Here is a 16,880-nt window from a genome sequence, read left to right on the forward strand (position 1 = left end):
AACAAAAAATTATGTAAAACATAAGAGCCTTTATTTTAGTTTAATTCATATATCTTAAAACATGATTAAATTTTTGTTCGTATAAGTATATATGATTTAAAATGAAAAAGTCTAAAAATAAAAAATAAAAAAAGGCAAGAAAAATACATGAATTATAATATAAAAAATTAGTATGAATATTTAATATTTTTAGTGTGATATCCATTGAAAAAAACATATGAGCACTTTGGTAATCTATTTCCAATTTCCTAGGACCAAATCCTATATATGGTGAAAATTTAAAAAAATCCTATGTATGGTTATATATATATAAAGCAATTAAGAAGAAGACATGGATTATAATTTTGATAATTTGAAAAAAAAAATACTGAGAAAAATAACCAATTTTGTTTTTTAATAAAAAATTGTTCCTATAGCTATACATGGTTTAAAATGAAAAGTACAAAGGAAAAAAAAAAAAAAAAAAAAAGCCTTTTAAAAAAATGGGCTATAAGGCCGATATATATATATATTTGGCGATTATGAGTACTTAATTAATGTAGTATGTTTTTAAATTCCAAATGTTGTCTTTATATAGTTTTGGAAAGCAACAAATTTTGAAAAAATAATGCCGTAAATTAAATTTTTGGACTTAATGAAATTATACATAAGGAAAATTATTGAATTATAATTAAATGTTCTTAATTAAACTAATTTAATGATCAGTTCAACCTTAGTTCAAATATATATATATATATATATATATATATATATATATATGTGTGTGTGTGTGTGTGTGTGTGTGTGTGTGTGTGTGTGAGAGAGAGAGAGAGAGAGAGATTTGAAAGTCTAGGTTCCTTATCCAAAATGGTACGACATGAATGTCAAGGGCTACTCACAAAAATGGCCTAATTTTGGAGGGGTGGGGGAGCTACTATACTGTTCCTGATGGGATTCACTCCAAACAGACTCCACTCCAGGCATTGTTTGGATATAATTGGATATGTTTGGCAATGAAATGAAAAAGGTGAGTGCAATAGTACTGTAGCAGATTTGATTGATATAAAAAAAAAAAGTAAAAATGTTTTGTATAAGAAAAGTGAAAAAATTTGTTTTGTAATAATTTTTTATTTGAATAATAATAAAAAGTGATTAATGTGATGTAAAAATAAGAATGTTGGGATTGATTTTAAAATAAATTTTTTGAATTTTTGGGTCCCATCCCGCCCTTTCCCAAACACAGCCATTGAGTTGTTCTTGTTTTAGATAAGACCATCTTTTCTATTTCAACTAATATTGTTTAACAATTTTATTCTTCTACTTGTTATAATTTTAAACAACAAATATGAAAAAAAAAAAACCCGAATGATTTCGAACACCCACCCACCTGCTCATTAGAACAATAAACTACGTAAAAATTTTCTCACATATTTTTTACATGAATTATTAACAATTAGAACAAAATTGGTGAAAATCTGAAATAGTTATTACAAGAGACATACATGGATGTGATTCTTATCCGGAGGACCACTATCAAATCAGCAATTGGCTTTTGCGTGATGGCTTGCAATGCATGCGTACGAATGGCGGAAAATACATTGATTTGATTGTACCTTTCTAACGTGCTTTTGACTTTGTTTTTCTATAAATAAATAAATAATATTGGATGAGCTTTGTCGAAACCCCACATCATTTTTACATACCATAAATAATATATAAAATATGTGCTTCCCACAATTTCATTTTATTTAATAATTAGACGTAAAACATGAAATACAAATAAAAATAATACACCAAATAACTGCGTTCCCATTGCCCTCAACCTTGCACTACATTTTGAACAAGTTGAGGAATTGTTTTGAATTGCATGTGTCTCCTTAATTAGACGCCATGTAAAATGGATAGATTCTTGAGAATATCCACTTTGACTTGTAGGAAGAGAATGTAAATTGCAATCCTCGGATACAAGGTTTCGAGGTCCATTTCATGGCAGCTGGGAATCATCCTCTGAAGCTGCCTGAGCTTCCTTTGAATCGAAGTTTCCATGGCCTTTCTGTTTTCGGCCAAAGGAAGCCTAAGCCTTTTCTTCCTTGCCCCCATACGCCTGGCCCTTCTTCTCCACTGCAAAGAACACCTCATTGGGAGATAGAGAGAGAAAGAGATGGATTGATAAGGGGGAGAGGTGAATGTTTATATAGGCACAAGAGATAGGAGGGTACCCTATCTCTGTCACACGCAAATTTTTCACACTTTCTCCGTGTGAGAGAGAGAGAGAGAGAGGGAGATGGGTTGATAAGGGGAGAGGTGAATGTTTATATAGGCACAAGAGATCGGGTACCCTATCTTTGTCACAGGCAAATTTTTCACACTTTCTCCATGTGTGTGTGTGAGAGAGAAGTTCATAATAATTGGTTGGGTGATTCCTACCGAAAGGCTAAAAGATTTTGTACTGCCTGCTTCTCTAAGCCCTACTCAACTCTAAAAAATGGTTGGAAAATAATTTTTGGCATTTAGCTTATATAAAAAAATCATCGATTATGAAGAGTTGCGAGAAAGATATATTAGGAGTGTTTGTTAAACACCCTCTTATTTCATAAAGTCATATTGAAAAATGAAAAAAAAAAAATTGTTTCGTAGTGATTTTTTTATTTGAATAGTTGTAAAAAGTAAATTATATAATATAAAAAGTGAAAATGTTTTAATGTCGATTTTTTTTTTTTTTTTTTGGAAAATGAATGGAATAGTATTGAGGGGAGGTCGTTAACAAACAACCCCAACATGAAAACAAAAGGCCTTTAATCAATAGTGAGATTGATAGCGGCTAGGAATCTTACTCAGTTTGGTACTGTAGAACCGATTGTGGGAGAGGTTATGGCAACTTGTTACGCAGTCAGCCTGTGCTAAGACATAGGAGGGCATGCCATCTACTTCGAGGGAGATGCACTCCCAGTGATGAATGCAATGAATTCGGCAGAGCCAAATTGGAGTCGCTTTGGGCACCTTGTAGCCGACTTGCGGATGGTACTGCAATCTTTTCCCCAGTGGCGGTGCTGTGATCATGTGACTAGAGCTGTAAATAATGCAGCTCACAAATTGGCTAAGGCATCCACCAAGTCCCTGATCATACATGGAGGGAAGCAATTCTTGATAGAACAAATTGCTCTATCTCTTGATTGATTAATACAAGTTATAACTTTTTTCTTCCAAAAAAAAGGAAAAAAGGAGATTGATATTCAGTGCAATTGCTTCTTATATTGTTTGCAATTTGGGTAGACAATTATGAGAGGGTTCTTTGAATACTAAGAACAACTTCCCCTAGATTTATCTTAAATTTAGGAAACTAAATTATATTTTATTTTTATATTCAAATAAACTCCATAATAACTTTCCTTATCATTTGTATATACTATTTAAATATTCTTTAAATTAAATAGTACCAAAAGGAGAGAAAAAAAATCATTTAAATATTTTTTCAAATAAATATTAGAGGAAAGAGAGAAGAAATAAAAAGCCTTTCTATATTAATTACCCTACTTGGAGTCTAGGAGAACACTAGCGGTGAAGTATAGCATATACAAACGAGAAATGTAAGCCATTTCAAAAAAATATTTTACACTGCAATAAACGAGGCCAAAAATGCTTTGGATACATGCATGAATTATTATCCAAATCTTCTCCCCCAATCTTTCCAAATTAATAGACCGATCGAATTTTGTCTTCAACATAAATTGATATATAAGTTAAGATCCTGATAATCTTCAAGTTCAAAGTATAGGTGTGGGACAGATTGACTAGTGGTCTTAACATGATGTCAGTTTCCCCGTGTGACTAATTATCGTGATTGGAGGAGCTCCTTTAAAGGAAAAGGATGGGGGCCTAACCCTTTTAATGTAGCCATACACGAAATCGGAATTTTCTTTTCAAATTCTAAAATCGCTAATTATATTATTCTAAGCAATTAACAGTTTTTTTTTTTAATTTTTTTGTCTTCAAAAGTGGTTATGCAATTAGCGATTAGAGGCAAGTTAATTGTGAAAATGGCCGGTAGTCAATTTATAAGTATGAGTGAAAGTCTTGAGCTAACTTTTGGGTTAAGGGAAGTCTAAGACCACCAAACATCAGTATCAGAGCCTAAGTTCAACTAACATGTCTCGGCTCAATAGTCTACGAGAGAAATGAGTTATTTCTGCTCCGACCTAAGACTCGAGTATGAGAGAGAGATTGTTGAAATTATTCCACATCGGTTGTAGAAGGAGCTGGTTCTTGGTTTATAAGTGTAAGAGAAGGCCTAATCATTTCTTGAGTTAACTTTTGGGGATGAGATAGACTCAAGACCACCCAACAGGTATTAGCCGCCTACTATTTTAACCCTGTCTTTTAAGGTTTCTCTTGTAAGGGTAATTTGCCTTGTAGTCTTAATTAGAAATCCCTAGGATCCTCTCCAATTATTCATGCATCATGTATGGTGGTGCATAGTAAGTGTAGTAGGGCCAATGGTGGCTTGCTTGACTTCCTCTTGCTCCTGAGCAGTGACGGTTTTCGTAAAATGCTGTGCATGTCTGTATATCGACACTTGAGGTCTTTTTCTAACGTGGGGTTGTATTTAAAAGAGGCCAAGAAAACCAGCCTAGCCCAGAGAAAGACTGAAGTGATATGTGAGAGAAAGAGAGAGAGAGAAAGAGAGAAAAGTCTTTTTCTTTTCTTGTAGAGGGGTCTAAATTGAATGCCACACACGTGCACGGCTTAATGGGATTCTTAGTACTACACTGACATCTTCATCTTCATGGGTATAGACTGTTGCATCATTGCATACCATTGGGGAGTTCAAAAGAGTTGTCTTTGATTGGAAATATGTGGTCGTGCTTTCTCCCTTTGGTCCCATCTGCTGCACACTTGCATTATTATACCACAAAAATTGGATGTCTTGGATTCTCTCTCCCTTCCTTTCCCGTAAATAAAGGGTCAGAGAGACTTTTTATTTAATTATTTCATGTCGGGGTCGGAGATCATGTTAAAAATTGCCGGAGAGCGTTCTAGTATACACCTATTACTAATTCAAACCATAGTTGGAAGATATATTTAAACAATTTTGATGTATACACAAATAGATGAGGACCATTAAATTTGATGGGAGACAAAGGAAAAGTTTGATATGTTATTCTCCTATGTATGTACTCATCAGTTTCTAAATAAGAAAATTAAGTTAACATGTCAAAACATGAAACATAGTTAAAATACAAATAACATGTGGTCCAAAATGACACTTTAAATCCAATTAAGTCAATCATGATCACTTTGGAGACATGGGTGCCCAACCGTGGAAAAGTTGAAAATGTTGTGAAATTCTTATTAGACGACTCAAACAAGTTACGAGGCGTTGAATTTTCTGTATATGCCAGTATATATCATCAGCACCACCACCGACCGACCGACACAGTGACCAGTCTTCAAACCAATTACTTATGAGTCAAGTGTGGTTGAAAATGAGCTTTCAAAGTTTGCTTCAACTCCCACTCACTTAATCTAATCTAATCAAATAATATCCCAATATAAAATTAATGGAAACTAATTAATTTCTTTAAAAAAAAAAAAAGAGAAATTAATAACGGGAATGTTTTAGGGAGAAATTAGCCAATGAAGAGATGTTGTATAGGGTGTTTTAACCAAATTACACATTCAAATTGATACACATGTCCACATGTGATGAATCAAATATTTCTAAGTTTTCAGCCAAATTTGGGTACGAAATATATTATATGTGTAATTAAATCTGAATCATTGAAAAAAAATATAATAAATTTCACGTAAACTTTTTTTTTTTTTTTTTTAAGCCAAATCCTACTTACATTAACCTCCCATGGTAATAGAATTTTTATGGGAGATGTCTCTTTACCATGAACAAATATAATTCTTAGAAGAGTTACACTTTTTGTGAAGAGACATCATTGCAAATTTTATAGATGCATTAATGGTGGTGAGTCTAAACACAGTTTTGTTTCGCTCAATAGGTTGTCCCTCGAGATTTGGAAAAAATGATCATCTCCATTTCATTTCCATTTAGTGCATTTAGGAAGATAATATTGTCCTTGTTTTTTTAGGGGCAAATTTTTTGGACAAATTTGTCCGAGGATCCATTTCCCCGGGAGATTTGCACCCTCATGGGAGATATATCACCATCTTCAAAATTCAAAAATGCTATCAAAGCTAGGGTTTGGTGTCTAAGGAAAGAGAAACAAGTGTGAAAAACATGTGTGCCGGCCAACTCCACGGGTTTGATGGTTTTTGAGGAGTTAAACCCTGGCTTGGGGCATCGATATCACATGTAGTTTGAGTTTGAGGGACATCGATCTTAATGAATTCATAGAGGTTTTGTTTTTAGTACACTATGTACATTTGTGTCGTACGGATGTAAAAGATTGGTTATCTATAATAGGCCTGAATGAATCAGATGATTAGATTCTATTATGCTTTTGAGACAATTATTTTCCCTTACCAGTTATCCTAAAAGCTTAAGTTGGTAGGAAGAGATATATTTAATCACTTAATCATTAGTTTAACAAATACTTGAGTGTGCTACTTAGTTAATTAATTTCGATAGCTTTACAAAACTTATTTGTTAAGAGACTTTTTAGTGCCATTGCTAGTAGCGTTGATTGTTAAAACATTAATTTAAAAGATCTTCAACAACAACATTTTTTGTTGTTAAAACTCAAATATTTCTACTTTAGCGGCGGCTATGTTGGTCGTTAAAAAATTCACTTGTATGAACTTTCACGACAACATCGCTATTGTGACAAATCTTATTATTATTACTCTTTCCGCTTCTTACATCCATGTGGCAGGAAATATTCTCACCAGTGTATGAGAGTTTTGGCGACGACATTTTTGTTTTTAGAAAAAAGAAATATAACTAACCTTTTTTTTTTTTTTTTTTTTTTGATAAAAAAGGCGGGAAGGGGTGACATAATTTCCCCTCTTAGGCGTGACCATCGGGGTTCTCACTGGCTGTGGAATGTTTGGTTTGAACTATACCTACTGCTTGAGAATGCGAATTCATCACCACAGCCCCACCAAATTAAGTGCAAGTTAGTAAAACCCCTTCGCGATAACATGTTTTATCACGCTAACAATTCCATCATTGTTAGGAAATAAGTTTCGTTATTTCTCCTCCGGAAGGAGTCTTCGAGTCTCACGAGATGGAAAAGTAAAGAAACGGTTTAAGAGATTTTCTCTCAAGAATTTAGAGATTGGTTGATGAGTTTTAACTTTACTCGACTCATTTGCTTCTACATCTTCCCCAATGCATCAAAACCTCAAACATTGATTTTAATAATATGGCTCAAACCTTACACGCAACGTAAGAAATGTCAATTCTTGACATGACCCACAAAACAAAATTAGCTAGCAAAAAATATGACCTGTTTAATTACAGGTTACATTCTCGTGTCATTTCAACGTCTATTAATGGTGGAGTTCTGTATCAAAGCACTACACATGGTTCTGACAGACAAAGAAGGCAATCAGTACCCATTGATGACTCCCTTCAGTCGAGGCAAGGGCATAATCAGCCCCTAATCCACGTCACCCTGTCGTTCATTCTAATCATTATAGACATCATTTAAGCACAAAAAGAACATACATTCATTTTCTGTCTTAGGCTCCAATGCATGATCGATGTCTCGCCGCTAAGTTCAATCATTCAAAGAAACACTTAAAATCTGTAGTTGCCAAAAAGTATGAACAATCCCTGAAATTTTTGTTTTTTTTTCCCTTCCCCTTTCACTTTCCTATTCACTGTTTCAGCATAGCTAATTCAATCATAAACTGCTATAATTGTGCCGCAACGTCCAATTTGGAAGTGATTTCAATAGCAAATTGACTCAACAGCAAGACCATGTTTCTAGAAGGCATTCAATAATGTTCCAATCTGAACACCCACAATGGAGATGAATCTAAAATGGGGATGGATCTAGGACTCTGACGATTAACACCTACGATGCAATGAGTAATGTTATACATCACTTCCGTCCTCTCAAAGCTTATGTGGCATAATTTTCCCAAAAAAAAAAAAAAAATTATATGCTAACTCATATAGGAGACCACGCTGCATAAGCTTTGAGGAGATGGGAGTAATTATAGCATTTGCTGGTGCAACTCGTCTTCAAGTTGAAAGAGACCAAACAATGACTAAAGCTTGCCAAGTTCAAATATAAAAAACATTATGCTTCAAAATTAAGAAACTATACAAACTCATGAACACCACATCAGCATATGTTTTAGCTACAGCTTTCATTATCCCACTTGCAACAGAATACAACTAATAACTATGATGTATATTTCTCATTGATGTACCAACTTTTCAGTCGACAACTTTCCTTAGCCGTGAGTTGAGCCTCTCCTTTCCTGCAACACAAAACAAAACCAGTTCCTCAATCAGAGCTCTTTGCAACATTAAAAGAAACAAAGCTGTACAAAAGGCCAAGTTCCTGTAAAATTTTAACGAACCCCATATCACAAAAAAAAAAAAAAAAAAAAATCATTTTAGCAACCAATTTGTTTCCAACAAAAGTAGAGACATATTAAACACCATGAACGCTAAGGTCAAATGAATTGCTTATAAGAAATCAATGCCGCATGCATTTTGTTGCAACACCACATATTTAATCAGCAATTTTGTGAATTACTACAAATGTTCCATAAATTTGGTGAAGTTATATTTAAGTAATTGAGAAGTCTGTCTTGACTGTCATCACGAGATGCACAAGCATCAAATTGACTGCTGTAGCCACAGTCTTCTTATGCTCTTTGCCAATAAGACTCGTCACAAATAAACAAATACAGCACTGACAGTTGAAAAAGCACCAAACGGCAGCTCCAAGTTACACATATTGCAGTACAAGGAATCAAATAATGAGCCAAAGGAAAGACAACAAAGCATGTCATGTGCTAAAGAATGTGACCTGATACAGATATAGAACGACAGTTTCGGAAAACCATGCGCTTCACAGTTTCTCTGTGAAAATTGTGTTCTTCAGAAATTCTTGTTTTGTGAAGAAAGCTCTTGGCCATTTGATCCTCTGCTACTTCATCAGTCGAATGATCCGTTGGTTCATTCTCTACCATAGTCACTCTCCTTTTGAAAACGGCCATTGTGACCCTATTCATGCACTGTGAAGGTCCTGGAATTGAATAGAACAAATACTTAAATAATGACATGTTTTTTAAAGAAAGTTAATGACGCGGAACAAGTTTCTATGGATTTTTTTAGAGCTGACAGATAGGCAAAAGGCCAAACGCTCCATCCAATAATAGGGTTTAGTTTTAGGGCAAAACTTCAAACAAGCATAACTCCTGATTGGCGAGGGTCTACAAGGCCTATGACCTGTCAAAATGACCATCTCAATGAGTACAACAACACGTTCCCTTTCAGACCTGATTTACATCTCCCCTATTTTCACTCTCTCTGGACTGTTCTTCAGCCCAATGTCATTTTTATGTCTTTTATTTCAGTTCCCTACTTTCAGCTGTCTATTAGACTTTTATTACGACAAGTGTCATATGCGATATTCCTTTATTTCTAATCTCTGAACTTTATTTTCTATTTAAGTTTCTAGAACCTATAAATATGTAACATGCAAACTCATTCAGCAGTGTATTATTAGTTATATGTAGTCTGTTCAATATATCTTATATCATATTCCTAATCCCTTACGTGAGGTCAACATGTTGTGAAGGATAGTCATGAACTTCCCTTGCTTCCACTATCACACTACGTCAAGTAACTTCAAAGAATATGAAAATTTACAATCATAACTCCTCATAATTCGATTACGCTCCCAATACAATGAAGAATACCAGTGTTGGAAGAAGTAAGGAAGAGGAAAGTGAAGGAGAAAACAAAAGAAGGGATAAGAAAAGGATATGATATCTATTCAAATATGTAATGTTAAGCCACTATATGATTTTCGACTTTTGTAGTTGGAGGATCCTATGTGATTTTCCTCTATTTCTAGATCTCCAGAATTAAATTTTCCATCCCCTACAAATATGTAATGTTCAGACTGATTCAACAGTCAATTATCAATTGACATTTCATATCATCATTGTCTCTCATAGTGTGTCCCAATCCCAAACCTTGTTGTGGATTTAAAAGCGTAGTTAGCATCAGACGTGTACTTGCCCCGCGTCTGCTGTCATGATACTGTCAAGTAACTTCAAAGAAATATAAAAATTCATCACCATCTTTTTCCCATGATTCAGATAAGCCATGTATCTGTTTAATTGGAATTGTAAATATCACCTCACTTCATGGAGACTTGGTCAACTATGCACATCAGCATGGACTACCTTTTTTCCCCTTCTGTTAATTATCAAAGATGAAAAAGCTCTCCGCATTTCTTAGTGGTATCAAGAAAGCCATATTCATAAATTTGTAGAAGATTAATTCTGGAATGGGACTTTATGCATTTTGTGAAACAGGAAAGTAATGTTTTCATCATCCATGGAACTATTTACATGTCAGCAAGTCTCAAAACTTACAGAATCTTTAACATTTACGACAAATGCAATGTAGAGTTTCTAGTTGCAGCCGCATCTAATCCATCTTAGCTGTTCTCTTAACATGCTTCTCCTTTTCAAATTGATACTCTACTCCCTTCCAATCGTGACATTGTTCTCATCCTTTTTGAAAAGTTACTAGGTTACTAAGAAGGGAAAAAAAAACTGAACAAATATAATTTTCAATTTAGGCAAGTTTCAACCTCAGATAAAAAAAACATTTATTATCATCAACAGAATCTCATAGTGAGGTCACTTTCTACAAAGCAGTCTCATTAGGTGAAGTGCTAAAGTAAGGTTTCAAGATAGTATGAAATTCAATAACATGACAGAACAAGAACCATGCTCCATTACAAAACTAAGTAGACCTGCATGACCAGAAGCTCTGGATAATTTGGCTGAATCCTAGGTGCCCTGTGGAATATATTTCCTACCGTTCATCAGATATGGGTGAGATTTTTTTTCAGATTTGGCTGAATCCTAGGTACCCCAGGTGCTGGGGTTACAGTTACTTTTCTTACATTATTTTCCTAAGATTGTATACCGACAAAGATATAGCACCAGCTAATGGCAGCACCCAAAATCCCACCAAATTTAGTATTCTGACAAATAATATCTTGTTTCCCTTTCACTCTCGACTGCCATGCTCACCCTCCCTCTCAAACCAAATATAGGTTCTCTTGTTGGTATAGCTGGGGTTACAATTGGTTTCTAACAGTATTTTCCTTCTTGCAGAAAGTGTCTTGTTCCCTTTTCATTCTTGACTGCCATTTAACAGAGATTTCCTGAGTTCCATTATTCTTCTTATTTTTCATTTGCTTGTTTGATATCATGCCTCAAATAACACAAATCCTACTATTTAAGAGTAGCACTTCCACTTATATCAGAGACCAAGTCTTTTTGCCTTGACAATCATAGGTTTTACTAACATATGTTAAGCTTAACATTCAATATTGCTTAATCCTTCTCAAGTTTAGCCATTAATTCAAAATAATCATCTGCAATCTCGTTTTCAGAAATCTGAAACTGGGTTCATTATTTCAAAATTAACACTGCATTGCCCTGTATATAGTTTTTAACATAACCCCAAAATTTTGGGCATCACTCTCTTCCTCTCTAAGCTTTAATGACTCATTTTGTTAAGCATTCTATCAGGTTCTTACAAAAAAAGGTGGGAAGCCAATAACTCTGAGTGCAAAGAAAAGAAATAAAAGAGTCATAAAGATGGTGAACATTTTTTTTTTTTTTTTTTATATAATGGAATTAAAACAAGAATAGAGCAAGTAACTTGGGATGATTTATTTATTTAATAAGTAATCAAGATATTATTAAGAAGCATAAGGAGCACACAGAAAGTATTCAGAAGAAAAAACCTAACTAGAAGAAAAAAGAATAAAGAAATCATAATAACTAAGCACCAAATATTGAAGAAAAAAAGACAAGCTCCTCCAACATCCTCTCGCAAGTCGTGTCCTCAAACTTCTATCATTCATTTCCCTCCAACTTGGAATGATTTATTCATGAGTAAATCAGAAAGCAGAAGCTATATGGTTTAAATGGAAGTACAATAAGAACAGTGAGAATGCCAGAAAAATGGAACACAATTAAATAAATATAAAAAATTCTAATCATGGTTGTGACAAGAAAATTGGGGAAGAAAGAGTCAACTAAAGAGGTGGCACCATTTAGGCTAGAAAGAATCGTAACTTATTTAGCTGACCCAAATAGTTAAAAAGTGAGGGCTCTTTTGATAGAGAGTCGTTATGCAAAACCATTTTTTAGTATCATTAATGACATCTTCCACATTTCTTTTATCAATACAAATGGCCATAATGTAAGCATTTTGTTTCCCAATGACTTCACCTAAAAAAACAAGAGGTTCCTCTTAACGTAACGAAATAGTATCATGACTAAAAGACAATCCACCCACAACCCCCTCCACAGCCCTAAGAGATACTTCTAAATAAGTCAATCACACTAGAAAATCCACAAATACAAGCATTTCAAGTTGTCCAAATCCAATTTCACTCCAAACTAAGATTCTTAGAATTCATAGAGAGTTGGAAAGTATGACACAGAAGAAAATGACAGAAATTTGTGCACTTGTAGCATAAGAATACCCAAAACAAAAGAATGTGATTCTTCACGAAACATTCGAAACTCATGAATAAATATTTGCAACTTACTCATAATTCAAACTAAAACCAAAAGAAACAATAAAAGGAATCGGAAGTAAAAGTACCTATAGGAGGACTAATTGATTGAGAAGAAGCAACCAAGGAAGCATACATGTAAGAATCAGACTTCAGATACTCCCCAATCTTCTTGAGCAACCTGTTGTTGTTGGGTTCCTTGATGGGTTCTTTTACTTCCACTCCTACGAGAACAAATTCCACTCCATTAAAGCAGATAAGGAAAAACCCACCAGCAAAAACATTAGAAAACAAAATTTTGATTAAAAAAAAAAAACAATATTAATTACCTATAGCAGAAGAACGAAAAGTCTTAGATCGGGGAGAGACGAGAGGAGCAAACATGTAAGAATCCGATCTGAGATAGTCTACTACTCTCTTAAGCAACTTCTTCTTGCTACGCTTAATGGGCTTTCTCCTCTGTACCCCCAGAGACGCTCTCTTCTCCATTTTCCGCTTCGTCTTTGATTGCGTTTTGACAACACTGAGTGGGAAAATGGCCTTCGGAAACGCACGTCTTTGTGAGAAAGTTGTGGCGGTTGGAACGTTAGGAACAGGTGTCCGTTGCTAAGAGAATTTTGCGTCGTGCGTGTCGTTTTGGCTTTTAAGGTTTCAAAGACACTGCGACATGTGGCGAGAGGAAACCCAATGGCTAAATTGAAAATCTAATAACGGGGTGAACACTTAGGTCATGGCGGCCGGACCACCACCACCACCACCCCACTTGGGGCCTGTCGTTACAACGAACCTGCGACAGGGTCACAGGGGGGTGACCACTTGGACCATTGTAAACTTTTCTGCGCGCGATGTGGCGTGATAGTGGCACACAAGTGTGACGCGACGTGGTATTGGTGGGGGTGTGATTGGTAACTTGTCCATGTAGCATCCGGACCGTTGATTACTTGGACAACAAGTTGACAGAACCAATTTAGAAAACAAGGAAGACTTAAAGAACTTAGTTATTAAAATTGAAAATCTAATGGCTCAATTGAAATCTTAAGAAAACCAAAAGTTCTTTTAATAATTTTTTTTATATTTGTCGGGAATAATCCGCCCACCAGAAGATTAACAAGCTCCAATATCAACATTGGCCCACGAAGAACTACCTATCCAAGGCCCATAAAGGCAGAAACCAAGGCCCTGAGATTGGTATATGCTAGGAGGACTCGAAGAACGATCACTCTCAGGAATGGAATTATCTCGGGAGAACATGACAAGTAATGAATAGATTGGGTCTCGGGATTGGATATATTCCAGGACCAAAGTTCATCTGCCACATGCCAAGCTCGGGCTGGTATTGTAATAGCCAACAAAACATCCGTTTTAAAAGGTTATAGATTTGGTTAATGATTTTATTTTATTTTTTATTTTTTATTTTTTATATGTTCACATAAGAGGGGGAGAAAAATTCGAACTAGTGACCTCCGCTTCATTAGGCGTGGCCTTAGCCAATTGAGCTATCTCTTGTGAACGTTAATGATTTTATTAAACAAGGCTCCTTTAAACCAAAAGACCTAAACATTTTTCATATAACCCAACTCCTTGAAACTTTTGGAAGCAAAAACCCAAAATCACCCTCACTGGGTGAGTGCGTGCTAGGGACCACCGAGCGTACGCTCTTGGCCTAGGTGCAAGCGCACGTTATGGGACCACACGAGCGCTCGCTAACCAGTCTTCAAACCATTGGGCAATACCCAAACATACATATGAACCTTTTTACCCATTGTGTAATAGTACCTGAACGCTCGCCCAACAGTACCTGAGCGCTTCCTAACATTTCTGAAAAACAATTTTAACCCATGCTCCACTTTTTCAGACCAAAGCACGCCCCATACTCCTATATAAGCCATGCCCTTCGACTTCAGCCTCTTCTTACACCAAGAAATCTTAACCTTAGAGTGAAGAGTGATTTTTGAGAGAGAAGGAGGAAGCCTTGGTGGAGTCTTGCCATCCTCAAGGTGATTTATAGTTTATTTCTTATTCTTCATGCTATTATTATTGCTTTCTTAGTGTGACACATTTTTAAGAATGTCTTGGCAAACTCTTGCGCACCCATTTTCTTACAAAACCAAGAATGATTTTAAAAAGTTTTCAACTCGCCTTTGTTTTCTTTAAAGTTGCATGATAGTATGTTTTGTATCTAAATGTGTCTATTTAGAGCCTAGGGAGAGATGTATCAACCCATAGTTCTAGATAGAAGCCTAAAACACAGTTCGGAGTTTTTGGCCGAGAGCCTTCACTCGCCCTCAAGATCGTGAGCTCGCCCAGAGAGCAAGGCAAACGCCCCTTAGCCCAAATATGTGACACTGGGGTTTCTAGTAGCTCTTTTCGTTAAATGAAACCTCGTAGAGTTCTCTAGTATTGCTTACAACGATGGGTCATATTTCATTATAGTAGGGATTCATGATATCGGAGGACTCAAGCAAGCACACAAGGTAAGTAGACACTTACGTACACTTTCCTTAAAACGTGTGATATGTCAACTAACTGAGCAAGCGTATGATATGAGCATGCCTATATTTTGTACAACTTGGTAACTGCTTTAATAACTAGTTGATAAGATGCATTGTATGATATAGTACACCGGTATGTGTGGTATAATGGTCATGGGTTTACTATATAGACTTGAATCAGTTGAATGTATGGTCAAACTGTGTGTGGATGTGTTATGAGGGCCTTGGATCCAATGGTTATTTTGTGACCAGCGCAGCCTTAACGAGCAGGTCACTATAGGACGTACATCATTAGTAACGTAGGCCACCCGAGGTCGGACTTAGTCGGGCTACTAGTATTATGGGCATTAGCGTACAATGGTCGGGGCACCGACATTGTATTACAGGTCCATCGGGACAACGTCAACCTTGCTGAAAATGGGTAATATTTCAGGTAAACCATATATGATAGCTATAACCTATAAAACATTAGTTTTCTGCATTAAAACACCTAGGCTATTGCCGCCGGAAGTACACCACATTTTATTAACCAAACAATACTTTTACAGTGTATTAACAAAGACAACACATCTTCAAACGTTTACAAAAAATTGCATGTTTATTCCTGCTTAATGATAACTGGCTCATGTCATACTCCATTATGAGGTGTACTTACTAAATTGTTAGACTTACGCGGTTATTACTCTGTAGGGAACCAGTTCTTAGAACCAAAGAGTGGCATGGCAGCTACCACAGACCTTGTCTAAGAAAGATCTTCACATTGTTATCAGGTCTGCTTAAGTTATTATTAGTTGCTTTGTGTCTATGTATTAAGGTTTATACTTGTTCCTTTGATGATGAATATACTTCTCAGACTTATTTCATATTCCTATGCATTAACTCTGGTGATGCTTTGAGGGACGATTTCTCATTTAGTTACCAGTTAGCTAAACTTGCCAGTAACCCTACCCGACTGGTTAATGCCAATTTTGAGAGCGTTACAGGTATCTCTCTGGGAGTTAGACAACCACTCTGTCACGGAAGGAATAAAGGATTGTGCAGTTGGGTCTCATCCCCTAAATATTGGGGACCAATCTTATTCCATAAAATCCGAATTAGATATCAATTCCAAGCTGAATTGGAATAGGAGTCTCAATCCGGGTCCAATTAGGTCTCATTGAAGAATCCGGCCAATGGTCTAACTCTTCACTGAATTAGAGGTAGACCTTGGGTCCAAATCAAACTCTCAACAGTCTCATCCTATTCGAAGTAGACGACCTAGTCCAGGTCTAATTACGCCTCATAGGCCTATAAATAGGCATGGACCTCAGGTATAACTTTAGACTGAATTGTTGTGTATTCAACATATATTACTCAGAGATATTGATTTAGGCATCGAAGGAAGACCCCGCCTGCACCCGCTTTAATTGTTGTTGTTTTGCAGGAATTAGAATCAAGGGAACGTAAGAACGCATCAGAGAATGTGATTAAAGATTTACTTTGCCTTGGAGAACGTGTTGATCATACCAGTCGAAAATTGTTCTAACAACATTAAATATGAAGTATGGATAAAAAAATAATAAATCATTTGTTTTAATATTTCTTGTGATATATTAGATTGAAAATAGGATTGAATCAATTTCAATTTTAAAACTTCTTTCTAGAGAAGTCATTGTTGTGAGTATTGTCAATGATATTCTGATACTTGATGATAAATTAT

At 35.6% G+C, this 16,880-nt stretch overlaps 1 protein-coding gene across 1 annotated transcript; it reads right to left on the bottom strand.

Moving 5' to 3' along the window:
- Positions 1–8,165: 8,165 nt before the first annotated feature.
- Positions 8,166–13,520, bottom strand: LOC132188996 (uncharacterized). The gene is made up of 4 exons (XM_059603461.1): positions 13,019–13,520; positions 12,779–12,913; positions 8,940–9,158; positions 8,166–8,382 (listed from the first exon to the last, which is right to left on the bottom strand). The coding sequence occupies exons 1-4, from the start codon at positions 13,176–13,178 to the stop codon at positions 8,339–8,341; spliced, it is 558 nt and encodes a 185-aa protein (XP_059459444.1). The 5' UTR covers positions 13,179–13,520; the 3' UTR covers positions 8,166–8,338.
- Between the last annotated feature and the right edge of the window lie 3,360 nt (positions 13,521–16,880).

Source organism: Corylus avellana, chromosome ca8 (genome assembly GCF_901000735.1).
Source record: "Corylus avellana chromosome ca8, CavTom2PMs-1.0".
Taxonomy (NCBI): domain Eukaryota; kingdom Viridiplantae; phylum Streptophyta; class Magnoliopsida; order Fagales; family Betulaceae; genus Corylus; species Corylus avellana.

Excerpts from the sequence above, each read along its gene's own strand:
- LOC132188996 (XM_059603461.1), bottom strand. The coding sequence starts at position 13,178 with ATGGAGAAGAGAGCGTCTCTGGGGGTACAGAGGAGAAAGCCCATTAAG. Across the intron at positions 12,914-13,018 it reads TTTTCGTTCTTCTGCTATAG|GAGTGGAAGTAAAAGAACCC; the intron begins GTAATTAATATT and ends TTGTTCTCGTAG. Across the intron at positions 9,159-12,778 it reads ATCAATTAGTCCTCCTATAG|GACCTTCACAGTGCATGAAT; the intron begins GTACTTTTACTT and ends ATTCAATTCCAG.